This window comes from Tachypleus tridentatus, chromosome 12 (assembly GCF_004210375.1).
Source record: "Tachypleus tridentatus isolate NWPU-2018 chromosome 12, ASM421037v1, whole genome shotgun sequence".
Taxonomy (NCBI): domain Eukaryota; kingdom Metazoa; phylum Arthropoda; class Merostomata; order Xiphosura; family Limulidae; genus Tachypleus; species Tachypleus tridentatus.
This window is the reverse complement of record NC_134836.1, coordinates 15,254,774-15,273,288: the sequence shown is the minus strand read 5'-3', so window position 1 is coordinate 15,273,288 and position 18,515 is coordinate 15,254,774. Positions and strand designations below refer to the sequence as shown.

At 32.3% G+C, this 18,515-nt stretch overlaps 1 protein-coding gene across 3 annotated transcripts in view; it reads right to left on the bottom strand.

Moving 5' to 3' along the window:
* veli (L27 and PDZ_signaling domain-containing protein veli) overlaps window positions 1–18,515 on the bottom strand; it is a 40,881-nt gene that overhangs the window by 9,993 nt on the left and 12,373 nt on the right. The window contains exon 3 of one of the 3 annotated variants that reach the window (XM_076472637.1): window positions 17,176–17,238. The exons of 1 other annotated variant lie outside the window; for it this stretch is intronic. In XM_076472637.1, the coding sequence (XP_076328752.1) occupies window positions 17,176–17,238 (63 nt within the window). The remainder of the gene's footprint in view (window positions 1–17,175; window positions 17,239–18,515) is intronic. One more of the 3 variants, XM_076472638.1, reaches the window with a different exon arrangement.

The window sequence follows — 18,515 nt, the reverse complement described above, 5'->3', positions numbered from 1 at the left end:
TAACATTTTCCTAATCTAAAAATATATTCTCAATATATACCTATTTACACATACTAGCTATCTTCCCAACAGGTCTCCTTAAAAGATTTGCATGCCAATAGCCTTGAGGAAACTCTCTACTAAATTCACATTTTAATGTAAACTGCACTGGTGCATGATAATGTTATTATATGCAACAAGCCCTCCACTAACAAAAGAATGACACAACCTCCATGTGCAGTAACTCCCCTATACATGTTTGGTAATGTCATTCTGTGATGAGAAAAGACAAAGATGCATACTAGAAGTGGAGAGAATGAGTGGTAAGTATCTATCAGAAAAATGTTTCCAGATTAGGAAAATGTTCACTTCCAAAACAATAATACTCCCTTCACAAAAAAATAACTAGAATCTCACATTAAAATGGTGGAGGGGCAATTGTAAAATACTATATAGAAATCACCTGAAAATAAGATCATAGAGCTTGACACTCAATGGTAGAGGCTTCATAGGGGCACATATAACATAACATAAAACAGCTCACATATGTGTGGGTGTGTGTGTGGGTGTTTTCTTATAGCAAAGCCACCTTGAGCTGTCTGCTAATACCACTGAGAGGAATTGAACCCATGATTTTAGTGTTTAAATCCAAAGACTTTACCACTGTACCAGCTGGAAACTGCATAAAATATAGCAGCTGATCTGGGTCCGAATAATCATAGAGGTAAAAGATAGAAAAAAAAGAAAATAGGAAAAAGTAGTTATCTTTCAGAGTGTCAAAAGTCTTGGAAAAGAAAGATTGATCTGGATGGAAATATGCAAGTATAATGGAATATAATATGAAAAGAATCAATTTGAATAGCTATATGTTGATGACTACAAGCAAGAATTGGGAAGAAATAATTCTTAGGATAAAGAAGCCAATAGCTTAAATGAGGCATGCTTGAGAGCATGCAAAAATCACACAGAGGTCCCAAACAATCATAGGAGTAAAATATAAAAGTTTCCAGTCAGTTACCTCTTCCTTTCTTTGTGAACCTGACGATGACTGAAGAAGGTCGAAACGTTGTTCGCTCCTCCAAGTAAAAAATTTTCTCAACCCAAACAAACCATTTTTACATATATATTTTTCTCTAAAAGTGGGTTTTCTCGACATCACTCATCATAGGAATAAGGCAAAGTGGGAAGGACAAGGGAAGAAAACACTGTAATATCAGGAGAGGTGAAATGTCATGAATGAGGCAACCTAATTACCAGCAATGGTGGAGACCATCAAATCATGTTCAAATAACTTGATAAAAATGATACAAAGATTGTTCTTAGCAGGCTGGTCAGAAGGAAAGAAATAGCAAATAGAACAATGATGATAGGTTACATAAGTTTGATATATTGACAAAGTGGAAGGGCAACAGGAATGATGAATGAAAGGCTACATGATTAGAGATTCCAGCATGATGGACAGTGGACTGGACAAATCCCACAGATGAATAGAGGGATGGTATCCTTTGATGAAACAATGAAGTATGAGGTGAACTAAGAGAAAGAAGGGAGTGACTATTGGGCAGAGGAAGAAAGGTTTTGGCTGTAAAGTAAAAATGCTGAGGAAACAAAAGTTGAGCTGTCCAAAGAAGAATTGTCAAGAGAACCTGGCAAGGGTGTCATCAATACCTTGAAAACTCAAGGTATGGGCCAAAGAGGAAGATATATATATATAGAAAAGAGTGAGACCAGCCTTGGTCGAGAACACTGACAACCAAAGCCAAAATATGAGTGACCAGAGACCAAATGAAAGAAGATGATTAGAGATGAGAAAGGTAGTAAAAGCATCTATAAATATGTGTCCAACTGAGAACAAACCAAACAATAAACATGCAGGTTTAAACCATTCTGTAAGAAAAATGCAGTCCAGCTGAGAAAAGTGGTCTACAGCAAGATTTATAGCTCCTGGCACAAAATAGGCAATCAGGTGGATATGATGAGAATGAGCCCAAAAAAGTAGGTCCAAAGTCTGAAAACAAACAGTCCTGGGACAAGGTTTCCTTGAAAGTTCAAGTATGAAATGTCCATGGAATTGTGTGAATTGATCATGACCAAATGATCCACTAGAAAAAGTAAATAATGAGAGATGCAAGGTGGACAGCACTTAGTGTGAAAACTGTTGATGTCAATAGTTATCTTGTATTCAATGGTCAAAATTCATGTTGTAATTCAGAGAGAGAAGCATCAATGAACAGTTCCAGTGTGATGGGTGGCTAGGGAATTCTGAAAGTGGTGTTGGAATAGTCCAGCCACAAAGCAAAGATCAAATGTGACATGTACACAGACACATCTTCATTTGAAGACGGGAAGATCATAACTCTCTAAGGCATTGCTTGATCCTGGTATGAAACTGTGCACCTTTGAATAATGTCACTGGTTTGCTTGCCTCTCAGTGGATGGAAGTATTTCAGCTCCTGTAGCAACACAGATCATACCATGGTATCCGAGGATCTTAATGACCTCAAAGAAGAGAAGCTATGTAATCTATTAAATTAGATGTTACTTCAAACAAGTTAGCATGTAGATACCATTTTTATGAGCATTTACAAGGGTGTAAAAAGAGGTACCATTGTTATTATTGCATTGGAATACAAAATATTTATTTTAAAACTTTTACTCATACTATTAAAAAGATAACATATTCTACATAATTTTACTATACACACAAATTAATAACAATAGAATAAAAGTCATCAAATTTTAGAATATAAAAGCTGAAAATCAGCTAAGTAGTTTACAGTGAGTACACATAAAATTATTGGAAATAATTATTTTAAAATGTTTTGTGAAAACCAAAAAATCCCAGAATCTTGGACACTTGTCCCAGGATTTAAGTTCATCATTTACTGCCCAAGATTTTGGCTAACAAACATTATTGAGAGTTTTAACAAAAACATAAAACACATGGACAGAGAATATGAAGGAAGAAAAGATGGAAGTGGTGAGAAAAAGGTACAAAATGTTACTTTGGTTTGAATCATTGTAGAGTCTATATTCATGGACTCCTTTTTATTTAACTTCTTTCTGATCCTCAAACTTGGGATGAAGTGAAAGATGACCACTGGCACCTCTGTGTTTAAGCTGTATGACACTGGAGATACAGTCAACTGTTTGCAACACAGTTCTGAAACAACCTATTAAGGCTTTAACTTTATGTGCATGGAGTCAGTCCATTGGACTGATCATATATTGAAATAATTAGTTATTTACTATAATTCCAAACTGACTATGTGTATCTTCTTGAAATTTGACAAGATTTTAGTAAAACCTAAAGTCCTCAGTATTATTACCAAAGATTTGTCTGTTAATTTACATTTTTTTTTATCTAACCTAATAACTTTACATCTTGCATGTAAATTGTCTTAGAACCTATATATACATAATACACACACATACATTGATAAATAAAGAGATATTCATAAAACCAAGAAATTTACCACTTTTCATTGCTTATATGCCCAGACAGACTCTTTAATGTATCCTTAGTGTAGTTGTTAAGTATATTTGGTCTACACAATATTATTTATCCAAAAAATAATTCATGTAGTTTTCAAATGTGCATCTCAAAATAACAATTCAAATACTAACACATAATGCCCCAAAATGGCTAGACTTTAACTAGCTTTCTAACTAACATATAAATAGATTATAAAGATATTGTCAACTGCAAGCAGTGACTTTTGCCTACACTCAATAAAATATACTTAGAAAATGGTGCTTTTTACCAAAATAAAATAGACATCATAATCCTATAGTTCACAAACTGTTGTTTCTATTAGTTATAAACATGTACTACTGACAAATAAACATGAGTAACAGGTAATTTCTTATTAACAACAGGGAGAAGCTTCTGTGATAGGTGTAACATATTTATAAATATTTATGAAAATAAAGATGGGAGGTTCTTATGTTAAATTCTGGTTTATCAATATATATAGTTGGTGCTTCTAGTTGGTAAACATTCTGAAACCCATGTAATAGAAGAATAACTAAAAGGATAATTCAGAGCAGAGAGACATCACTCAACACAAAGAAATGAAGTTTAAGAGTATTTAAATATTTTCTTTCTAAATTACAAAATCAGAACTTATACAATATCAAAATTTGAATTATAAATGTTTTAAGTCAATTTTATTAACATACGTTGATTAATTGAATATTAACTTATTCAATTAAATTTCAAATATAACTATAAAAGGCCTGATATTTGCACTTTGAACCCGACCTTGCACATACAATTAAAGAAACATATGCTCTACATAGACCCTAAGAGACTGTCTTTTATGAAAGCAAAATCTACCTTCAGTAACATGGCTGAAAGCCACAGCTACACCAAGTAATACTCTCCATTGAAAAGCATGTAATTCAGAACTTTGTCCTGCACACTGTATTCAGAATAAAGTCTTAAAATATTTTTAAGATTCACAATAGTCTTATTGCCAGATACAGGCTCTGATAGCCTCAAATGTGTTGAAATAGTAGAAGGGAAGAGATCAAGTACACTAAGGGTTAATTCTACCACTTTGTTCATTCTCTCTCTCTTTCTTGAAAATGTTTTATATATTTCTTGTAAAATGAGGAAAGTAGTAAGAGATTGAGAACTATACCTGCTGTTCCTCACAGAATGAAACATAACTCTAGGGCATTCTTCTACCATCTTGTGTCACAGTTCACTCACAGTAAGGTTAAGAAAGGTTGTGGATTACATAAGAGGACTCCTTGCTAATTACAGTTTTTATCTTGTGAAATAAATTATCAGGTCATTGATAATATGAGTGCATGATTGGGAAGAAGATGAAGAATGGTCATATTTGCCTGAAGCATGGGCTTAATCAGAACCTCAACACAAAGGTTGCAAACCTCATGATACTGCACATATTTTAACAACTAAAGGTGACTGATGCAAGCATATCTTTCACTATTTTAACCAAGTGAAAGAGCTTCTGCTGAACTCCAACAGTGTCCCTTCTGCAGTACAGGTACTAAACAATTGCAACAAGGAAACTCTTCAAGGGTCATCATTTTAAGATGATGAAACAGCAAAATGCAATTCCACAAATCTTAAATGTCATGAATAGCAGAGATAAAGCTAATGGATGTCCTGATGAATTCATTATTGTTATAGATCTCAAGACAGATATTGACCTCATACACTTAAGTAAGAAGATAGCTGAATACTTTGGCAAGAGAGGTATTAACCAGTAAAGTGTGATGGTTATGTTAAAGACAATGCTTGAAGAGGCTCTATCTGTTAATGTACTACATAAAGTTTGACCAAGATAACAAGCATAAGTGAGAATCTGTGGTGTCAATAACTGAAACAATGTTGATGCAGATTAAAAAAAGATGTAACTCATATAAGTGCATTGTTCTTCAGATAGACAAAGCGACTTGATACCAGAAAACTCTTGTTCTCATGGCTGTCCTTTTGCTATCTTATACTCATTGGAGATCAGATTACTTGTATGAAACAGAATGCAGGAAGGGAAATATATGTAGGAGCTAATATTTCCAGATCAGTGGAGGTCCTTAAGTCCTTGCTAAAAGAAGGTAATGATGACTGTGCCACATCACACCAATACAGGTAGTTGTTGGTCTTAAATCTCATGATTTGTTTTGCAATACTGTACCATGGAGTTTGTTAAGCATAATGGGCAACAGCTAGAATAGCTTGTAAAAAACATCAGGAAAGGGTGAGAGCAAAATGGAGATGTTCTTGACAAGTATGTCATTATTAAAGTAGCTTGGGCTGGCAACCAATAAATAGGAGGGATGTACAGAATCAAATGTGTATTGATATTCTTGGAAAAAATCAGGGAATATTTTTACCATTATCAAGCTTATCTTATTGAAAAGTCCAAGAAAAGCAGCCAAGGGAGTCTCCTCAAAAAGATAAGAAAGAGGTATCAAGGCAGGTTTCATCCATCTGGTGATAGAGAAATTTAGACTGAGATCCAAACTTGATCAATCAGAGAGAGACAGAGAAGGCTGCATTAACCAGGAAAACAGTGGAGATATAATACACCTGCTTCTTGGAAGAGTTAGTAATCAAAAACTCAGATCTCAAACACAAAAAAGACCTGAAAGAATTCAAGAAACATTATTGTATTGATTACAAGAAAATTCCCTTCTAATAGTCAAAACAAAAACGGGGTAGAAAATCTGACACAAGCCCGACTCTGACCTTAAATATGCATTTGTTAGTTAGTTTGGAATATTCTAGCTACCTGGCTTCCTCTAAAAATAGAAAAAAAAACATGCCCATAGCTATTCTCTCAAAACTAACAACTTGATATAGTAAGGTTGTTGAAAATTCTTTGCAGCCAAGAAAGTCTGTACACTAATGAAACTCTTATCTTATTGAAGGAGAACAAGGGGCTGCAGAAGATTACATGATGTGGAATGATATCCAAATGAAGCTGTTTTCACAGTGAACTCAACTGTGAACCAAACAATTAAAACATGAGCAATTACTAAGATGAACAATACTGACCATACAGCTATGCCTAAAGCAGTGAAAGTAGTTAACTTTGAGAAGTCAGAAAACCATCACAATACTTTAGTTATAGAAAAAGCAAAAGCAAAATGCTCCTTAGTTGAAGCCCTATATATAACTGTATTTCATTTACACTTTTCTGGATCTCTTGGAGATACTTTCTTTTTAATAAAACTTACAGTGCTAGTCTGGTTACCTCAAAGATTTATTGCTAACAAAAAACACACTAAGTCACATTAAGTTAATACATGCAAAAATGGATGAATCTTTAATAAAAACCTAATAAATACTTTTACAAATGTATATTCAAATGGCATGACATTGTTTTGAAACATGTATTTTGGAAAACAGCAATTTAGTTAAATGTGTTAAAAAAGTATATGAAAACACTATATATTTGCATGCATAACTTTTGCCAAACAAATATTGTTAATCAATATACTTTTACATATAAAGATTTATTGAAAATGAAACAGAAAGCAAGATAATATGAAAATAAAGCTAACCAGAAATGTTAGAATTACATGTAATTTTTAGCATAAGAGGATAAACTAGAAACAACTTTAGTCACACTCCAACACATAGCATTTTTCAAAGCAATTGGACTGATCATCTGTTTACTCTTTATTTATTTATGTGTGAACAATATTACTCAAGATACATATAAGATGTACTGTTAACAATGCCCATGTATTCCAAATATTTTGAAGAACTACATTAATAGCCAAACAAGCATAAAATATTACCACTATGCTGATGGTAGAACAGGCCTTGAGAAATATTTTCAGTTCTAGGATCCAGCCTAAAAACTCAGGAGCCAAAGGTGCCTAACCTAACAACTTCACCACTCTTTACATCAGGAAATGGAGGCTACACTAGTACCTCAATTATCCTTGTTCTGTTAACCATGGTTTTTCTCTTTATCTCAAAATAATTGTGTCATAGCAATCTTAGACAATAATTTACATATTTTGGAAGAAATTTCACTTGGAAATTAGTTTTGGTTGCAAAATTTCAGGTATTACATGATATCTGGGTTTTTTGCATGTAAGTTATGCTACGTGTTCAAATTGTAAGTTGGCTGGTTCAAGCTTAGCTTTGCTACTTTCATTTATAGCTGTTAAGAAAGGAATACAAAATACTTGTAGTTTGGTTAACTTTATTTCATTTGTGATTATGGTGAATAAAAACTTACAAAATACATTAAGATTTTTTTTTAAAACTCCATCAACATGGCTGTTAGGTACAAGGTAGATGTTTTTTAAACACAGATGCATGTTCAGGTTGTGTTCAGGTGTCACCCACTTATGCATTGTCCTCTTCCTTACAGATAATTGGCATCTTCAGTTTTATTTAACAAAGGGTTTTTTTTTTCATAATAAATCCCAAGCACAGATTTGCACTAGAGGTGTTAACAGGATACAAATGCACATCTGTGTCTACAGAAGAAAAAGTGTGGAAATTTAGGAAATATTTATGCTTATGATGGCAATTAAATTCAACTTAAATCAGAATGGGAAATCAAAAGAGTATTATAAGAGAAAAAGTGAAATAGGACTCGCATAACTCACGAAATTCAGACAAATTGAGTGTGACCAACATTTGGCTTTTATGATTGTAATGACTTTTATAATTTTTCCTGATAATATGATTAAATGACAATAAAAATGATTATAATTTAAAACAAGGAACCTATATATATATCTATAGAAAAATTTTAATTACATTAAACGATGAGCTAACTAATATACTAGAGCCTTGTTTATCCCCTGTTTTCGTCAGTCATGACTTTTTCCAGACCATCACAAATAATTGAGGCATCAGTGTATATTTATTTACTTTCACTGCAACAACAACATGCTACCACTCGCATATCTACAACCACTTGATAGTACTGTGAGATCAAACTACCTGAACATGAGCACTGATTAGTTGAATTAAAAGAAAAAAGAAAAACAAAATGGCATGAAATTAGTAACATATCATGTGACCACAGTGCTTCAATCATGAAAACATGCTGAATGTGCCACTAAAATTCTAGAAACAATGTTAAATTTAGGACTCAAAGAATGCAAAAATAGTTCCAATTTTCTAAGAATCCAGGATTATTATAATTTGAGTTATATTCATGTTGGCTCTACAATAAATAAAATAGCAAGAAATACTAAGCACAACCCAGACCTATTGTAAAGACTTATGGTAAAAACTAGTTAGTAAAAATTGTAATTAAAGCTTGCAGTCACTACAAGCAAATTACAAATATTCAAAAAGCAATTAAAATTTTTCAGTCCCTTTTAATGGATTATTTGAGAAAACAACTGAAACATTTGATGGTCATAGCAATAACATAGGGTTAGTAAGAAACTCAAAACAATGATCACTTTAAATCTAGGAGCACATGGGATTAAACATTTGATTTTTTACATTAACAAAAATCTTTTTCTTTAGTTGTATATGTTTACCTTTAATTCTAATGACACTATTAGAGTTACTATTGCATAAACTACCACCACTACAGTCACTTTTACAAAAATTATAGATATATTTTAAAAGTTATTCCATGTTAAGTAGTGTACTATGGCAGTTTCCATGGTTACAAAACATTTTTTAATATATGCCTTATACGAAATACATAGAGCATGAAGACCATGTAAAGCTCATTTCTAATATGACTTGCCAAAGGAATTAAACAGTTAGTGGAACTTGTTAATCAGTCAATCGTTGGTCTCGTTAATAGATTGCATTCAACTAATTAATTGTTCTCACAAGACTTGGAGAGTTGGAATAAGTGAAAATAATAGCAACAGGAAACCCAAATTTTAATTAATTGAGGTTATTTTTGTGACACACAACAATATTCAACTAAGCTAAACAATCCTGAATTCATTAAAAATAATAATGAGAAATTATAATGGTGATATTTCTTATTTTTTGATAACTAGAATAACTGGAAACATTAATTCTGATTAGTTTATTTTTGTTACATTAACAGATTTAATAATAATTTTGACCAACTTAATAATTCTTAATGAAACTAATCAATGTAACTAATGCTCTTACATTATAAATTATATCAGTTAACCCTTTCAAGTTTGCATACACATTTGCACATGCTAAGTATTTACACCATAACTTTTGATACAGTATGTGTATCTTCACAAAATCTGGTTGACTTTTAGTAAAGATTACAACATTTTTGTGCACAAAAAATAAGAACTTGTTTCTTAAAATATCGAGTCTGTTTCATTACTGCTCCAAGTGTGGAATGATTTCATGTTATGATTTTTAAAAAAATATTCTTTGTCTCAAAAGTCTCTAATATTATTTGTATATTCTCTAAAATCCCCTAAAAACATTTCAAAGTTTTGTTTTCAGTAAAAATTTGTATTTTATTTTCTATACTCTAACTATGTGAGGTCTATCAGTTAACTGACCTCATAACCATCATAAAAACATAAAGAAATAAAGATAAATTATGCTTTCTTTGTGCTAGAATGACCACATGTTATAACATAAAAATACAAATGTTTAGTCTAAGTAGCTTAAATCTTGTAACATTATATATTTATTGTTTTTTATTATATTTATTTCCCAGTCATGTATAGCTCACATTACATAATTTCCATTGACACAGTGTAGGTATACTCATGCTACTGTATCCAATAACATAAAACTGCCTTTTAGTCTTTAAAAAGTAGCTGTCTTGAATGTGTTTTATAGGAAGAGTATTTTGTAATATATAGTCACATTTCAATTATTATACATATATATATATATATACTATTACTATTTAGAAATAATGTATGCAATTTATTTTTCATAAATGCAGAACAATAAATAAAGAAGTAAAGTAAACAATTATTTCTTCTAGCAATGACCTTTGAACTTGGTTGTTGTTGGACACAGGTTGCTTCGCTTTTTAAAACTTCACATGTGGAGGATATCAAATACAATTTACAGTTAAATGACCAAAACAAAATCATAAATAACTATACTTGTACCATAGAATTCCTCTGTAATTTATTAAGCTTTGTAACTAAGCTGTATTTAGGTCTAAAAAAATATGAAATTTCAAGCAGACCAAAGACACAACCTACCTCCTCAAAATCTTGGTTTGAAAGAATATGGTAGCATTTTTCAAGTTAAAATGGCTGAAAAACTACTAGGGGAATATTCTAAACTGTTGATTATTTATTCACACATCATATATTGAAGAAAATATATATAAGGAACCATTTCCAAAAATAGAAAGAGGTGAATGGGGCCACTGTGTTTGTTTCAGTACATAAGCCACATTTCAAAAAAATAAAAAGATAAGGTTCTTATTTTATATTCTAGCTTGTCACTATTGGTAATTGAGTTCCTAATTTGTATGAAACTATAGACTTAATATTTTGACATTACAAATATTTAATTTCAACCAGTGCTGCATTCAACATACCCCATAATTCACTAAAATCTATATTTAGGTGGATTTTTTTTTATAGTTACTTTTAAATTAAAAAATTAACTCATATATAATATTAAAGTTTGAATTACAATGCACAATTTGATTCCAAACTTATTTATATAAATTCATAAAATAGTAATTCAATGAAATTTCAAATGAAAGTCAATAAAAGCAAAAGGGTTAATTCCCTACCCCTACTTACAAATAGTGAATGTAAGACTTTTTATCCAGTTATAAGATGGGTACAGTAGTTGCACATTCTGTTATGGCTGAAAATAAGATATACAGTATGAATGAGAGCAAACTTTGTTTGCAGTTGCTAATAATGAAGCCTTATCCAAGTCTAGCTTGGGCATGTGTAGTATTCATCTTGCACCTAGAGGAATGGTGGTAGGTTCATAGTGTCTAATACCACACAGTACATGTTTGTGATGAGTGATGCATGGATGCAAGGTTCAATTTCTAATGGATAAATGAGTAGCAAGGATCTTACTCAACATTATGTATGGGGAAACCTCAGATAAGTCACTGTTTCAGCCAGCTAACATAAGCCTTTTTTGGCAATTGATGAATGCGCATAGTGGAGAACGTTTCCAATTTTGTCTTGGCACTATTACACATTGTATGAAGGTAACAGTATACAATCTTGATTCCAAAATTGATATCTTAAAGATACATACGCTGAAGAAGTTGTCAGCTAGTTCTGTTTGTGCTACATGTGAAATGCAATTCTGCAGAAAAAATAAAATGTCCACAGATGATCAAACTGGATCTCAGAACACTGGAATGCACAATCAAAACTGAAACTAAGACAGTGTGTATGTTTGAACGGGGCAACATTTCTCAGTCAAACAATTATCTTGTAAAGATAACAGTGATCAATGAAAAGTTTAAAGCTTTGTAGATTTTATGTTGTACAATTAATAGTTTGTAATAAATTTCTCCCAGACAGTTGCAGCACTGTATGCAGTGACTAGGTTGATAGAAAATGAGAGGAAACACATGAAGGCAAACATTCCAGTCTCTAAAATGTACTTTGGTCAAGACACTGCCTTATCAAAACTGTCCATTCATCAAAATATTGCCAATAATGATAACGAAGCTAAAACAATCTTGTCAAAAATGCAGGGCAGAACAGAACATTAATCATGTATGAGAACCATGTACTATCATCTCCTTAACACAAATACTGTACAATAGCAAATGAATGGCTCGCATTTATTGCATTTTTTCAAAAACTAGAGATTCTACTTCAACAACAGTAAATTCACTCTTTAGGTTGGATCACACTTCAGTTGTAGTCTTGAATCAACTGATAAGAAAGAAAATTTTGTAGTACACACCTGAGTTTGTGGGGAGTTAAATAAAGAAAGTTTTCACTATTCTAATAATTGGCCCAAGTGCCAACATCAATTTTCTAATCATTATGGCTAATATAATGAGCTTGACTGACAGCTAGGATGGCTATTTGATTGACTGAAATGGCAATTATATATTTATTCAAATTATATTAATTTATTCCAGAAGGAAAGTTGGTATCATGGATAAACAAGTTACAAAAGCTTATAAGTTAAAAGCAGTGTCCACTGTTTGTTAAGTACTTAATTTCAATAACTAATAGAAGAAAATATATCCTGGTTCTTGTCCTTCTCTTCACTGGAACCAGAACTCTGACTCAGTAACAAACTGATGAAACACATACAAAAGCAATAAGGTCATATTCAATGGCTAGTAAAAACTACTTCATTAATTCAAAGTGGTCAGGGTTGTGGCTGACTTTATTGTATGTGCAGTGCCCCACAGAAGCTTGGTAGATTGGACATTCACAGTTGCTTGAGGTAACACAATCTTGAAATAAAAGTGAGAATATTCATTATTCCCATTTAAGGCATGGCATGCACTGTGGTTTAGTGGTTTCTTAAAAATATTATGAAAACTACTTTTAAGCTATGCAATAACATAATAATCATGATTTATCTAAAGTGTTTTAGGTTTTATTCATATAAGATATGGTAAATATAAACTCCGAATAGAGATGATGAGCACATCATACAATTAGAATTGACAATAAGTCATTAATATCCATGCAGAATTTGCTTCAGTGAGAGAAATATACCAAAACAAAATCATATAAACAAGTTGAAATTGTTTTTATGCATAAAATATAACCTTTATGGTCAGTGGAGAGTATGCTGAACAGATACTATCAAGATGCATGGTCAGATACAGCATGACTAGGTGAGGCAATCTGGACTGTGGTAATGTGATGAAACTCCAAAATTGTTTTAGTATAACATCTTCAATCCTTGTATTTTACTTTAGTTTCAGATAATTTTTAAGACTACATGTGATCAAATAAAATCTTGTGATGGGGGGCAGTTAGAGAGAAGTTCAGATAACTAGCAATTCTAAACATTAAACCAGTGGTTCCCAACCAGGAGTGCGAGATAGCGTTCCAGGGGGTGCGAGATAACATTTCAGTTGTTTTTTTGTTCATATTAAGTGTACTGTCCTATATATTCAAAAATTATGTTCGATTTTTATTTCTTATTTTTCTTGTTACAGACATAGCTTTTCACCTTGTTACAATAAACTATCGTTTCTACCGTCACCGGTGCAGACCGAAATCTTAATGTACAACTGTAAACAAATAACACACGAAACGTAAATGTGGCCTAAATACTCGACACAATTAATTAGGTTATGTTCGTGAACGCCGTCTTAATGTGTCTGTTATTTATTTATGTTATGTATTCACGTGATCGTGACTCAAGAAACTTCCAGAAGTATCCAGAATAAATCGATGACATCATGTGATGTACATTCAAGAATGTTCTAGAAAGTTTCGCAGAGTATATACACCCATGCATGATGCTATGGTAGTCAGTGCATTGTTGATTCTGTGTTTGTGCAAAAAACTTCATTATGTCAAAGAAAAGGAAATAGAATGATGAATATGTGTAGTTTGGTTACACTTGCATCGGAACAACTGAGGATCTGCAAAAACCCCAGTGCATGCTTTGTGACGCTAACCTTTCAAACGCAAATTTGAAGCGATCTAAGCTGCAGGAACACTTCAACAACCAGCATGGTAGAAGAGCTGTTGCAGGCCATGATGTTGAATCGTTGAAAGGTAGAAGGGCCTGCTTTGATTCTTGAGCAACCCTTCCAAAATTAGGTTTTATACCTGCTGACAAACCACTGCTGATGGCTTCATACCACGTGACATATAAAGTAGCCAAATCAAAGAAGCCCCATACAATTGCAGAAGAGGTGACAAAACCGTGCGCATTAGAAATGGCAACAATTGTTCTGAAAAAAGAAGCCTCAAACAAGCTTATATTAGTGCCATTATCAAATAATGTTATTCAAAACTGAATTGGTGATTTGAGTTCGGACATTTTGAACTAAGTTAACGCAGATATCAGGGCTAGTCCCTCGAAAATCTTTCTCCAATTGGATGAAACAACTGATGTTGCAAATTGCAGTCAACTCATCCACTAGTGAGGTATGTCCATGATGGTGCCATAATGGAAGATTTCCTGTTCTGTGAAGAACTGAACACAACCACAAAAGGGAAAGGTGTCTTCCAGTGTGTGAAGGACTTCTTTGTGAAATATGATTTAGATATCCAAATTATTGGTTCTGTGTGTACCGACGGTGCCCCTGCTATGCTAGGAAATAAATCAGGACTTTTTGCACTAATGAAACAAGAGATTCCACACTTGCAAGATACTCACTGTTTTCTTCATCGACATGCTTTGGCATAAAAAACATTGGATTAGAGGTCGCACTCTGAACCACCGCCTCTTCAAGTTGCTTTGTGAAGATTTTGGAAGTGAGCATTTAGTTCTGCTTTTCCACACAGAAGTCTGTTGGCTGTCACGTGGGAGAGCTTTGACGCGTTTCTTTGAACTGCGAAAAAGAAGTCAAAACTTTTCTGAAGGAACGTGACTACGATCTGCCCGAAGAAACAGAATCACAAAAATTCAACCAAATGCTAGCCTATTTGAGTGATATTTTCACTTGTATGAATGACCTGACTGTATCTCTTCAAGGGAAAAACATAACCATATTGAAATGCTGTGAAAAGTTAAATGCTTTCAAAGAAAACTTACATCTTTGGTGTCGACGAGTTAAAAGAGAGAATCTTTCAAATCTTCCATCACTCGAAGAAATGGTAGGTGAAGATGAGTCCCTAATTCCATGTGTCTGTGAAGAAACTGTGGATCATTTGAAAATACTATCAAAGTCATTTGATGGATATTTTGGAGGAGAACTGGAAACTTCTGAAGAATGGATTATGAATCCATACTCCTTCAATTCGGATAATACGTTGAATGATGAAGAACTGAAGGAAGATCTTATTGAACTGTGCACAAATCGAATTCTTGAAATGCAGTTTGAAAGCAAAACTTTGGAACAATATTGGTGTTCAGCAATGGACATGTTTCCAAGACTGTGTAAAAGCACTAAATGTGCTCATCCCATTCACAACGACATACTTATGCAAGTTTGGATTTAGTGCCCTTTTGTCAAATAAAGACAAAATCTAGAAATCGCTTGGGTGCACAGGCAGACAAAGTGCCACGTTTTGAAAAACTCGTAAGAAATAAACATGAACAAAAGAGTCATTAAATTTAAATTGGCTTTTGAACATTTGAATATTTCAAATTCAAGAAAATTTCATTTCATGCATGGATGAAAATTTATTTTTTGTTGGCCATGTAGGGTTTATGCAACTTTTAGTTTGTTGTAATATTTTTTCTTTTCCAAATGTTTTGTTTTTGTTTATATATCATTAAAAACTAATTATAAAAATTCGTTTTGGCCACCTTCACCTTTATTCTTAAATAAATAATTACTGTGAGGGGTGCAAGAACATATTAAAAGTTTTTAGGGGTGCAGGGCATAAAAAAGGTTGGGAACCACTGCACTAAACAAAGAAAGTAATTTCATTCAAACTGCTCTGAAATCTACCAAAAAGCAAAATTTTGTTTTGAAGATTTTTAAGTACAGAAAAACTAAACAAATAAAATAATTCTATTCAGTAAATTTCAACTCGGAATTTTTTTTTAAAACGTGAAAGAACTACAAATTTATTAATTGAATGATGCAATTCTACCCTTAAAATAGTATGCACTCATTATCCATGATGGATATAAAGGATGCATAATTAACTGATCACAACCATATCTTTCACTGTCCTGGAAAAAATCATAGCAGAGATACTGAATTTTGATTTTTCACATCAGATGTAAAAATAACTACTGAAAATTATTTTTTCCTCTTATTTTCTGGCTGTGGGCACAGAAAATTGTGGTAAGAAGTTAATTACTCTTAAAGACTTAACTGAAAACAAATATTTCTTTATTTAAAAGACTCAACTGTTGATAAATAATATAAAATTAACATATTTCACACACCCTTATGTATTTAACACAATCATCATTTTCTTACAATGGGTTTGATACGACAAAATTTTGCACAGTCATAAATATAACAAAATAAAAGCATGCAACATAGGCAAAATTTGATAACATAAGGAGTGGGTCATATAATGTATTATATACAAATAAAATTGACAAAAAGGAATCAAAATAATGCACTCTGAACACAATGGGGGTATAGGTCTGTTTAATAAACTACATTTTTTATGTTACTTTATAAGTGCATTTTCATGGTATTACACTACAGCACATGCTCGTTAGAAAATATATCTTCTTTGTTGTAGGTCATTAGTACTGTAATTTTTTTTGTGTGAGAGATTATTTTTCAACTCTGGATAGCACTAGGCATAATGAGTTCATGTGTTTCATTCCCAATTTGTGATTCTATTTGATTGGTATATAAGGTATATTTTATTAACTTTCAGTGTTGAAAACTGCTATATTTACTGTGATCTTTATATGAATAATTTCTTAGTAACTACCAACTTTTACATCTTTTATTCACCAATTCTACAAAGTGTCACACATTTAAAAAAATATTTATTGCACCCCCTTATCCTCAAACGAAACACCAAAAGAAATATTAAATATTTAACATCTGCCTTACAAAACATTATGTTTATCTTATGCTGTTCTTTAAACTAACAAATACAATAATTATAAAGATGTACCTTAAGTTTCATTAGTAGGTAAAAAAAGCCAAAGAGTTTAATCTCTTACAGGAAAAGAAAGAGCATGCACCCCTGCATGGAATACTATACCCAACCAAGAGCTGTACTCACTCTTTTGAAGCCTCTCAAGTAATTCTATGGCCCGCTTAACATCTGACAAGATAAAAAAAAAGACAATGAGTTCTACATATTTTATAAACAAAATCACCAAACTCTGAACAAATAATTAACTCTCTCCAGCCATTCTTCTTTCATCCAACAAACTCTCCTGTTTAACCAGTTTTAAAAATTATTTCCTACATTCAACGTGATGTGGATGACAGTAATTTTCTTAAGCTTTCTTTATATTACATGAAGGTTGGCTAAGCCTTTACAACTTACACTAATTTAAGTAGCTTTTCCTTAAATTATCTTATAATTTTTTATATATACACTAATCTTGATGACCAAGTATGCTAATAAAATCTGTTAAATCTAATTATCAAGATGTTTTTTAAAAACTATAATATTTAGAAACAAAGTCTTACTTTCTACTTTGATACTCTACTGTTTCAACATATTCACAGTGCTTTATGGCCAAAGTACTAAATGTTAAAGTACTGAAAGAAATTCAGTGATGTCGAGAAACCCACTTGTTGAGAAATTTATATGCAAAAACGGCTCGTTTGGGTTGAGAAAATATTTTACATAGAAGAGCGAACAACGTTTCGACCTTCTATGTAAAATATTTTCTCAACCCAAACGAGCCGTTTTTGCATATAAACTGAAAGAAATTATCCCCAACATTGTCTTAGACTAGCAAATTTATATAAGCTACAATCAGTAAGTTTGATTTTAGTTATAAAACAGTTCTAATTAGTTCAGACCACAGCTTGTTAATATGCTACCATCTTAAGGGAAATCCCAAACAGATGCATGTGTGACAGAAACCAGGTTTTCTACCCACTCATTTGAGGTCTCACCCTCCTGAGACTCTTGACAGACTATTTAAAAATGATTATGAATGTAGCAGTAAAAGTACAAACCCACTTTTGAAAAAGTTGCAGAAAAAGAATTAAGTGAAATAAATATTGCCTTGTTTTGAAGCTTATGATTATTTTTTATCATTCTAAACAACTTTGTTACTCCAGTCACCATTTCCAGATATACAATTCATGAAACAGATAGCAGAAGTTAACACTTTCCTAAACTGAACATGTATTGCCAATAATACTTACCTTTCCTGACACTGTAGCTATTTCTCAGTTTCCACTCTCTGTTCACCTAAGTATTGAGAATGCTTGCTCTCAGTCTTTTATATCCCACTTCCATGTAGGAATACATTTCTCAACCAAGTTTGATGCACCCTATATTTAGATACTGTATATAAGCATCTCATCTCAATAATGCAATCACTTTTTCAAAATATAAATCAGCTTTTAGTAGGGAGG